Source organism: Solanum lycopersicum, chromosome 5 (genome assembly GCF_036512215.1).
Source record: "Solanum lycopersicum chromosome 5, SLM_r2.1".
Lineage (NCBI taxonomy): Eukaryota > Viridiplantae > Streptophyta > Magnoliopsida > Solanales > Solanaceae > Solanum > Solanum lycopersicum.
Window position 1 is genome coordinate 57,116,843 of NC_090804.1, and position 12,270 is coordinate 57,129,112.

Sequence of the window (12,270 nt, forward strand, 5' to 3'; positions counted from 1 at the left end):
ACCTGATATGCTAAAACACATGTCACATTTTGGGGTTCGAGTCGAAAAAAGAATAAGATTTGAATGTTTGACATTCCGAACAGCAGCCTACTACAGGTCTTTATCTTCCTATTTAGATAAAGAAGACAAAGTAAAATCTCTCAACACGACTACCGATATCAAACCTACAAACTAACACATAAGCATAAAACAAATCTTTGAAATAAAGCCACAAAGATACTAAAATTTCAACCACCAGTTCATGAAAAGCAAGATGGAGCAGACCATTAGTTGTTATAATTAAGCTCAAAAATGCAATGCGGAGTTAGGCTAAGGCGTCACGGAAACTATGTATCAATGGAATAATACTTGAACAATTTTTTTCCGCATAAACAATACAGTAAACAAGATAAACAATGTATGCCACTTATTTGCAGAAAATTTAACATGAATAAGAGAAGGAAATTTGACATTTTTCGCAGCTTCGAGTTAAAAGGGAAACATGCTTCAGTAGCGAAACGCTATGGTTAAATCGATTTAAACCTTTAGAAAAAATACGTGAGTATATTTCTTGACCCATCTATTTAGAACTTAAACAACATGTCAACTAATTAGAGAGGAAACAATTTTATTTGGGTATCTTAACGGATTGGATATTGAAGCTTAACATCAACCAAACTAATTAGATCATAAACATAATCAAGAGAAGAACCATGAAACTAATGGAGAGAACTTGCTTCAACAAAAGGATAACAACTTATGCTTCAATAATAGGCTCTATGGAGATTAACAAAATATAATATGAAAAAAAAACATGCATTTCCATAAGTAATTATCAAGAACAGAGAAGTGACATAAACAGTCTAACAATATAGTTTTCAGAAGAGACGTTTCGTTATCTAAACAACGAATAACAGACCAATTAAGTACTGGCAACAAAAATCTATCTCACCAAATCAAAAACGGAACTACCGATAATGAATTAGAGAAATATGGTCAATGAGGATTAAGAAAGATTTTTTTCACTCATTCGAGCCCGACTTTTGAGAGATGCTAATGAGCAGTCTCACGATAAACTATTTCCCATTGAAACAGGCCCCTCGGTTGGAAGAAATAAAGCACACAAAAGCATACACGAAAGTTGTATATCATGTACTAAGACAAGCTTAAAGTCAGTGAGTGCAAGAGAGAAGAGGAAGTTTAAAGAACGGATAATGTAAGTAAGTAAGAGTAGTCTTCTACAAAATTTTAAATCACATTATAAGACAAAACAATGAGAAAACATCAGAACCAATGACTATTAACAACTAGATAATCCTTTTATATTAAGCTATTATCGGAATAAGAAAATGAACCATGAAGGTTTCATAGTCGAGGAAGAGTGAGATATATACGCTAACAATTGACACTAAATTACTCAAACACAAAATCTATACAAAAATAACACATGTAGAAATAAAGGACATTACTAGCTAATACTCATTTACCCAACTACTAACTTTGGAGACTGAAACAAAGCTAACACCTAAGTACAATACTTACGTAGCAAGAAACAACAATGGTTTGAACCGTACCCTTTAAACATTTAAAATGGGCACTCCCAAATCATGGTAACATGTAAAAGACTCAATCCGCAAGAAAAAGAGAACAACCATAACTAACAAAACCGCAAACAAAAGATAAGGTTTAGAGTGCATTGACCTTTCCCGGAAACAAAAAAAAAACCATCTCGAAAAGTAAGACAAAGGGAATAGTATCATACCAAAGTCTTGGGCCAAATGCGATTTGGGCCAAATGTAGCCAAACCTAGCTAAACACAACAAATCCGAATTAATGCAACTAACTAAAGAACTTTCTTAATTTTTTAACAAAATAAAATAATTAACTTAATTAAAAATTCAATAAATAAAAAATATAAACTATTATATAAGTAGACTAATTGGCCAAATTTTAACTAAAACTAAAATCTTTTTGACAGTTTTCAAATATTCGTAAAATACACTAATTAAATACTTAATTATATAAAGCTTATATATGTGTTATTTAAAAGTTATAAAAAGATGCAAAACTATTTGAACTGACTTGCAAATCAATTGTATTTTTAAATTTTATAAAGTCAATTATTTAAAACGTTTGAAATTTATAAACTCCATGATTAATTTATTGTGGAGGGTCAAAATTGGGTGTCATCAAACACTATACCTTATTTCACCGTAATGTGATATTTTTTCCATTAAGCACTAGACTACAATCCTCACACCTTTTGATCACCTCACCCAAATTGCTTAAACACTAATCAGAAGAGTCTCCAACCACAGAGAATTCGTCCATGAACACCTCAATAGTGTCTTCCACCATATTTGAGAATATTGAAAGTGTCTGGTGCATTACACAACCTAAGCATCATCCTTTTGAATGTGAATGTCCCATAAGGGCAAGTAAAAGTGGTCTTAACTTGATCCTCTGGGGCAATAGAGATTTGATTGTAGCCCAAATAACAATAAAGAAAATAATACCACCCTTTTTCTACGAGTCTATCTAAAATTTGATCCATAAAAGGCATGAAAAAATGGTCCTTCTCAGTCCACAAATTCAACTTCTGGTAATCCATCAAACTCTCCATTATGTCACTGGCCACATTAGAACTAGCTCGTTCCTCTCATAAGGCACCACTGTCATCCCACCCTTTTTAGGCACGCACTAAACAAGGCACACCCAACTGTTGTCTGCAATAAGATAAATGACTCCGACATCCACCACTTGATGATCTCCTTATTCACTACCTCTTGCATAAGTGGATTCAAGCTTTTCTGATGCTCAATACTATGCTTGTGGTCGGGCATGAGTTTATTTTGTGTGAACTAATACAGAGGAGAATCCAAATAATGTCCGCAATAGTCCAATTAATGGCTCATTTGAACCTCTTTAAAACCTCCACCACACACTCTACTTGTTGCCCATTCAAATCCACTGCAATTGTCACTTGCAAAGTGACATCTTTACCCAATAACACATATCTCAGATGAGGTGGTAGAACCGTAAGTTCTAATTTCGGAGCTTCCTTAATAGGCGGTTTCGCGGGTGAAGACTCGTGATTTTTCATATCTAACTCCAATTTCTTTGGTTTTGAACGATATCCATTTCGTTCGGTTGCAGCCACTAGAGACCCATAATATTCAATACCATCTCTCTCAAAATTCATAATAACTGTCGCTAGTGCCTCGATGCCTAGTCGCTCTTCAGTTTGTACATTAGATATACTCTCAACTCTGTAGGATATAGCAGATACCGTTTGGATCTCACCACTCTGCTTCATGGACCTACATATGTTGGATGTTGCTTCTTCATTCTTCAACCTAAACAATGCACGCCATGTGGCAAGGAATGACCTCCCTAGAATAATGGGAACCTCAAAATCAACTTCACAGTCAAGAATCACAAAATTGGCCAGAAATATAAATGACTCCACTTTTACATGCACATCATGGTGTATAACAATAGACCTCTTCACTGTTCGATCAGTCATCCTTAACCGCATCATAGTAGGTTTTGGGTCACTTAAGCCTAACTTCTTATAAAAGGAAAGAGGCATGAGGTTTATGTTTGCACTAAGATTAGATAGTGGTTTAGCAAAGTGTAGCAATATTATTGTACATGGAATGGTGAAAGCGCCAGGATCTTCCTTTTTCTGCATAAGAGACCTTCTAGCAATACCACTATAATGATGCATTCTGTTATCATCCTCAAAACTCACTGATCTCTTTGTTATCACCATATCCTTCACAAACATAGAATAATCGGGCATTTGTTCCAAAGATATTATCAAAAGGATATTAATGGAAATTTGTTTCAACATAGTGATAAATCGTTGGTATTTACCATCCTCAGTCTTCTTCACTAAGTTCTGAGAGTGGCGGTGGAGGTCTAGGAATAGGGACAAATTTTTGAGACACCTCTGCTTCTATCACCGTGTTGTGCACCACTCTCCACTAGTTTCTACAACCTCTTTGTCTTTTCTCATATCATCTTCTACCACATGCGGCATAGGTGGATCAATGGTTTGCTTGCCCCCTCGAGTAGTGAACGCCATACAATGCCTATCATTTTTAAGATTTTGGATGGTGTTTCTAGGAAGAGTTCCAAGTTGGCGTGGATTCAAAGTAGTAGACAATTGAGCAAACTGTAACTCAAGATGCTTAATTTATATTACATGTGCATCTACCTTTTGCAAAATATTAGATAAATCACCTCACATCCCCTTGGCATGCTCATCACTAGTATCGAATCTCCTCATGATCTTTTGTATCATATCTTCAACTCATGCCATACTACCTCCACCGTCCCTAGGAGCAACTTCGCAATTTTGTGGGGGAATATAGGGCCCACTACGGTCATTCCTATTACCATAATTACCCCAGTTGAAGTTGTTGTTGCGATTGTAGTTCCCATCTCAAACATATTGACCCTCTCGATTGTAGTTACCATAGTTTCGACCTTGATTTCCTTGATCTTGGCGCCAATTCTCCTGATTCGATCCTTGGGCATTTGGTTGAAAACCCTCCTTCTCCTCATCTACCGGTGGTGGTGGTTTAGTTAATTAGTTCACCTCATTTACCTTTTCTGCTCCTCCCCTCACATGTTTCAAAACCAACCCTAGCTTAGTTCTCATCTGTGACAACTCTTCACGCATCTCATCTATTGTTAGGCTGTTCGTAGCTTGTACAGCAAAGGTGTTTCTCCCAATGTCCTACTTTCTAGTGCTCCAAGCCTTGTTGTTGCAAGATATCATCTCCAACTTCTCTGTGATCTCTGCATATGTGCACTCTCCATAGGAACCCGCTGCAATAGTGTCGAGTATTGTTTTATTGTTATCATCTTGACCCCGATAAAAGTACTCTTTTGACGACTCATCATCAATGCATTGATTTGGGATGCCTCTCAGAAATGCAGTACATATGTTCGAAGATCTACTCACTCACTCCTTAGGTAGTGCCGCAATGTTTTTCAATTGATCTTTGTGGTTGAGCTTATTTGATACTGGGTAATACCTTGCGAAGAACGCATCTCTTAACGAATCTGAAGTATAAAAGAAGTTGTAGGGAAGCTCAATAAACCATATGGCGACATCTTCTATCAGTCATAGAAGAAACACTTGCAACCCAATGACATTCATATCCAAGTCTGGCCTACCTAAACAGGTCTCATGCACAGACCTCAATTTGTCTATGTGAGCATCAGGGTCCTCTAATGGAAGTCCTAGGAATAAATCCCTCGCAGTGATCATCTGCAGTAGCTACTCGTCACCAAAATGTGTGCTTGGGTGGCAAAGAGGGTAGGACAAGAGGTCCATCAAAATCAACAATTTTAATGTTTCTCCTCTAGTAATCTGAGGTCTTGGTGTTGGGGGCTTCATCCTCAAATCATTATCCAATTGATTTTAAACTTGAACTTGATTGTGTGCCTCAACTGATAAAAGAGGTTGACAAATTGCCCCATCACCTAAATTGATTGGGTTCTGTTGATTTTCAATTCTTTGCAACGTACGATTAAGTCAAGGATCGAACGGATGAGTGGTTCTCGTCGTCTTTTTGTAGTTGGCATTCACTATACATCACACTAAAAGAAATAGAAAAAGTAAAATTAGGAAATTGTTGACTAAATATCAATAATGTATTTAAAGTTAATCTAAATTCCAGATTCCGCGGCAGAGGTGCCAAAATTTATTACGCTCAAATTACACCTCCCTAAAGAAGTATAAGCATTCGTAATCAAGTAAAGAACCCACTAGTAGGTTGGGGTCGATCCCACAAGAAAAATGGATTAGATATAACTTCAATATACAATTATGTCTATTTAGCCAAGGATTTTTTCAAAAAAAAAGTAATTAAAGGGGAGGTGGTTATTTGTGAAACAAGTTTCTTAAACACTTCTAAGTTAACAAGTGAACGAAAGGAAAAAGTGTGTTTTTATCAAGTTGTGAGACTAACTAGGGTATATGTGTTTCCTATAGGTTCATAATGTCATATCCCTAGCAATAGAAATTCGTCCCTAGTGTTTTGCATGTAAAGTGATTAAGTTATGTATATCTAAATCCTTGGTCTGGCATCTAGAGAATCTCACCCCGTACCTTGGTTCGGCTACGTGTGTATAATTTACTAACCCTTACTCTTACTTCATATTAGACATCATAATCGATGTATGGCTTAGTTATTAATTTGCACCAATCGAATCTAGCCTATTAGATAGTATCCCACTAAATCTGTATTGAAATTCTTTTCCTATTACAATCTCCTTGGTCCGACAACTAGCATTAAGACGAGTTCTACTGTTGGTCACTGTTAAAAAGACTTGTAAGAGGAAGAATTATCAATACATGAAAGAACCTATTTGATACATTGCTCATTTGCTAGGTTTCCTTTGTTAATTACCCATTGTTCCCCCAACCCTATTGTGGGTTTAGTAACCCCTGCAAGCAGGATCACAATTCATAATTTTTAAGGAAGAAATCATGAACTTACTTCAACAATAAGAATAAACCCAGAAAATCAAATTGAAATTGCAAGAAAAATCTTCAAACCAAATCCGAAAATTGAATTATTGCCAAAGTTTCAAAAGACAATCTCAAAATAAAACAAGAAGAATACTAACAATGTTTAACCCCAAAAACGAGGCTTTAAACCCTATTAATAGAAAACATTGTCCGAAATTAAAAGGAATTGAAATAAGGAATGTTTTTCAAAAAAACGCAGCATTGATCGACAACCCCTACTGACGGCCTCCGTAAGTCTAGACTTAGAATATTTTTCTCTCCTTAAAATGACACCCTCTCTAAATCAATCTATGGACTAACAACATGGTCTGTCGATGCCCTCTGTCTCTCCATCGTTAAAATTTCTCCAACTTCGGGTACTGGAACTATCTCTGATAAAAATCAATGGTTTTCTAGTACGATCCATTTATCATCCCTTTCGTAGTTCCACACTTGGTCATATTTCCCCGATCTTTTCCATCAGTCTAAACTACAATCGATGATATCACCACCTACGGACCGTCGATTGCCTTCGTACTTCGTCTTTCTGCACTATTTTCCAGCTGCCTTCTGCATTTTTATTACGCACATCTTTCCTGTAAAACAAACATAAAAACTTGTTAAAACTACTACAAAAGGGCTCTAGACACACACAATTCTTATGCAAAAAGCATTGAAAGCAACGTAAAACCACAGTACATCAGCAACCCATGTGAATTTTAAAAACTACGCCAAGCCCATTCTGCCCAACTGGATGTTTTTATTCTACTGTTGTTAAGCAAAAATTGATGCAACTAGAGTAGGGATACTAATGTTCAAAGTGAAGCAACTGAGAGAGTTTTTTGAGTTTTGGGGTAGATATCGGAGGAAATTATGAAACCATTCCCCTTTAACTTTTATAAATTGATTTTGATCTCCAACCACGCGGAAGGTCCTGCCTCAATGATAATCATGCCGCTTTAGAGGGGTCTAGCCAGCAAATTAAAAAAATCTCTACTCCTTTGCGTGTTGCTTCATTTCCCTACTTTACTCCCTATGTATGATTCTTTCTTTCCTAAACGTTAGAAGCATTATCTTTCATTGTTCCATGATGGGCTGATCCATTCATTTTGAAGTATTCTAGATTGGATCATTGTACTCATCCATCTGTCATTTTGGGACGAACAAGAAGTAAATTAGTATATATATTGTAACGAACCAAATCGTCATTACTTATGAAGGGGAAAACATTGTGAGTAACTAGGGCCTACTGTTCCACCTGAGTGAAGTGGTGCCGCTACAGTGGTGCCACACCAGCTGGGAGCGCCAGAGTTGGATGGTTAGCGGCAGAACTTAATGAAGCAAAGTCTTATTCTCTTTTTTTCCGTAAATGCCAAAAAGAGGTAAAGATCACCCTACAAATGCTTAAAAGGTTGCAGTAGGATTAGGATGGAACTAGAAATAGATTTCTAGCGCAAGGTCGACACAAATCACTCATTCCCAATTAAAATCCACTGTGTGAAAGTCAGGATTACTGCTACCATCCCTCTACAATTCCTTGGCATCTAGCTAGGCTAGGTTTACTTACTTGAGTAGTCATAAATTCATGCTCATTGCATAATATATTTCATTCATGGAAAAAGTGAGTTGTGTTGACCTTACTAGGGGTTTAGCCTTCTGGTAAAATTCATATTATGGCCTTCCGACACGTATAATGGATTAAGTGTAACGTTCTAACACATATATTGGATCGGTTGTCACATTCCAACACACTAACAGTTTGGTTGTGAGTTCCACGAGAGAACCATTTGTGACTACTTGTTCTTGATATGGGGGAATATTAGATTGCTCCTCAAATTATAATTGAATTATATTCCCTATATATGTGTGTTTATGATGTTGTAATTACTTATAATACCTATTTTACTATAATTAACATTGAATTCTCATGCCTAATCTTTATGTATGTTGTTAGGTAAGTTGAGATTGAGGGTCCCGCTGTCAATAATGACTATCTTTAGAGAGGCTGCATGTGTTCATAAATAATAACAAGTGGGGTAGTGTTCATGGTGCAAAAGTAGTTAGGCCTTACCTTGGAAAGGGGATTCTTATTAGAAATGGTTAGCGAGTCTCGGTAGAGTACATAATGTGGTCAAGGGAAAAATGGTGATGCAGAAAAAGCTAGGACATGTCTGAAGTGGTCGGCTGGGTTAGTAGTCGTTGTATTAGGGAGCTCCGCTATGAGATAGAATGGTTAAGCTAGGATTCAAGAACGGAGCGAGCATGGTGATAGAGTTGACAATTAGAGTCAAGTGTACTAGTATGTTTAAGGTGTACGGGAGTGGTAAAGGCAGGGAGATAAAGGTTGAGAGGTGTACTTTCTTATTGCATGTTTCCTGTTGGTTAATTTCTTTATATTATGCAATGCGCAACAGGTTGGTGGATGATACCTACCAGTACGTATGGTTTGTACTAATACTACTCTTGTTATGCATTTTGGCATAGTATGGCTTCAGGGTCAATTCTATTTCATAGGTGAAGACTAAGACAATCTACAACAACTTCTACTCTTTCTTTCCTATGGTGGAAGCAGTGTCAATAGTTACTGTATTTTGTACCCTAAGATCTTAGAAGCTCTTGTACCTGATAAGACTTCATCCTTGGGGGCATTAAATTTATTTTACAAATTTAACTTTGTATTGTTTAAAGTCTTATTTGTGTAAATATCTCATGAATTTCCTTTTATATATATTTTTTCTTAATCTTTTGCATGTTTTAAATCGCTTTGGCATCAATGTTCCCCCTACTTAAATTTTAGAGTAGGTGCCCGCACGGCCCACTGGGTTGGGTCGTGACAATTTACAGTAGAAATAACCTTATTCATGATCTTATTCAATTGCGGCTAATATTTCCAAAAGGAAGTACATATTGTGTATTTATTGTTTAAGTAACTAATGTTGAATTTAGTTTCACTCTCAACAAGAGCAACAATGTTTCAAAGATTTTAGCAGTCGATTTATTGAGACAAGGATTGTGTTCCCTATGACCTTTAATTCATTTTAAAAATCTATACAAGCAACTATCGATTGTTAATATTACTTGTTCCTAAAAGGTTAGATACATGTAAACGCTTATTAACCCTATTAGACGAATTTCACTCTTTTCCTCTCAGTCTTACAGTGTTTTGATGTTTATCCTTGCATACTTATTAAGTAGACTTTCTTCTCTGGAGCACACTTCTTCATAATAAGTTAATAGAATATGACTCTAACTTTTTCATAGCTATCACTTTTCTCTCAAACAAGTAATAAATGCATGCATATTCTAATGTGCGCATTCATTAAAACGAAATCACGATGAAAGTAGAATCAATCAGTGCAACTAACAATGAAACATTAATTGTATTATGAATTCATAGTTATGGTTTAGTCATGGTTCCCACAACTAGAAATATGGTATTTAGCGCTCATTATTTTAAGAAACAATGCGGAATTTAGTATTGAAATCATGATATAAGGAACTTATAATAATAGTAAACCAAAAGATTCTTTATTATGAACACTATTCACGATGATTGCCTTCAAAAATAAACACTAAGTAATTAAAAATAGTTTGTGAAAACAAGTCCTACTAAAAGTAGGACTACAATGTCGCAACACTTTTTGGGCAGACTGATGAGTCATCTTATGGTAGAATGCTCATCATGACCTCCATGAACCCACACTTAGACAATGTGGAATTTCCTTCTTGATCAAGTAGACAGTCGATCTTAAGTAGCACGGCCCGTCTAGCTCTTTTTGGAGTTGTGACTTCACATGGGTGGCCACTGGATTTCTTTTCTTCATTTCATGAGCAACTGCATGGCTCGTCACTTATTAACATTTCAAGGACACTTCATCCAATTCTATGTGTGAACAGTCGCTAGTCAATATATAAACCAACTAAATTAGTTGGGTCGAATCATAATAGGGAGTGGTACGTGTTTAAGATTCAATAGAAAAGTGTGAACATGTTCAAATCAATCATAGGAATAGACATTGTCAAATAAAAACATAGTTCAATTCAAGGGGTGACATGAATATCAAATAAGGGGGTTTTGGTTTTAATTATCAACTAAAACAACAGCAAAACAATCACGAAATAACAATAATGCTATGGGTTCTTGGGATGTGATTCGACTATAGGTCAATGTACAAAATAGGTAATTGTAACTATTAGACAGTTAATATTAGTAAGTAATCTTTACTATAGAGGACGTAAACTTTCTCAAACAATTTACCTCAAATCAAGTTGATTTCTCTCGAACATCGATAAGCATGCAAAATAAGAACAGTCTACACCATAGTTCATTCACTTTCTCGAACTGAATGTGTGGAAAAGGGCTTAGAAATCACTCTCTTAAGCCGAACTCATGTCAACCCAATACCCACTTACCATTAATTTAAAACCTATCTATGGAGAAGGTCAACAACACAAACTAGAACTACATTTGTAACTACAATCTTGAATTTAATTCAAAATTCATGTTTAAATTCACTTCTAAATAGCATTAAAATGAACAATTTTCAAAATACTATTGAATTGAACATATTCAATATATGATCACAGAATTAAATCGAAGCTATATATTTCAAATAAACTTCAAGAAACATGTTCAAAAACTCCAAAACTTAGAAAGTAATTGCTTAAAGATCTCTAATATCAATAAATTCCAAAATACCAAATGCATACTAACGTATATGACAATAGTACAAAAACTCTTCATCGTTCACTACAAAAATAGATCGAGTTTACTTCTGCCACAATTCAAATTGAATTAGCGGCATTTTCTTGCACATTGAAAATAAATTTATAAGTAAGTGAAATAAATGTGAAAGTGCATAATTGGAGAGTATTCATTGTAAGACAACCAATCCAAATCAATTTATATACGCAAATCATATAGAACATTTATAATCACGTGAATTATGGATTACTGCATTTATTGTAAACACAAAGATATAACAGACACACATCATCTCAAATTCCATCAGAGCATCTGTAAAATTTCCCTTTCTCTTCCAACGATTGCACGAAAAGCTGAGAAAAAGCCTGCTGAGAAAAGGCCAACAGCTGAAAAAACTCGCATAGCCGAGAAATCTCATGCAGAACATAATGCACAGGATGAAAAGAATCTAACAAAGAACAGCACTACAACTGTCGGAGACAGAAAGAAGAAGAGATTGAAGAAGTTCAAACTGTTTTTTGTCTTGTTAATCCTGTTAAATTAGCTAAGCATGTACATAAAAAATCTGCATGTTGAATGAAATTTTCCAATTTTGTACATAAAAAAAAGACCTCAAGAGACTAGCTCTCCCAGTTCGTGCCTAAGCAGTAACTGGGAGCTGACATTCACAATTTGATATTGAGCAAAGACATGGAGGCTGATAGGAAGAACAAAAAAAAGAGGAACAAGGAAAATATGATTTTAGAAACCTGCAAATGCAGTACACAAACAAGTTTTAGTACAAACCAAAAAGCCTTTACAAGTTTACAAGTTTAACAAGTTAGGCATTTTCCCAACAATTTCATAAACCTGCAAATGCAATACAGATTCTTTACATGTTTAACAAGTTGGGCATTTTCCCAACAATTGAATTGTTAGACATGAAAGCTTAACAAGTTTTGAAAGATTGGCAAATACACTCAAATCAACATGAGTAACTCAATCCAACTTATCAAGAACAACTCTTGCAACATTACCACACTCAAAGTTGACAGAATGTAACTATTTTTTCTAATAA

At 35.5% G+C, this 12,270-nt stretch overlaps 1 protein-coding gene across 1 annotated transcript; it reads right to left on the reverse strand.

The window, feature by feature from the left end:
• Positions 1-2,890: 2,890 nt before the first annotated feature.
• On the reverse strand, positions 2,891-3,784 carry LOC138348916 (uncharacterized). Its single transcript, XM_069298514.1, has one exon. It carries the CDS (start codon positions 3,782-3,784, stop codon positions 2,891-2,893), a length of 894 nt encoding a protein of 297 aa, XP_069154615.1.
• Between the last annotated feature and the right edge of the window lie 8,486 nt (positions 3,785-12,270).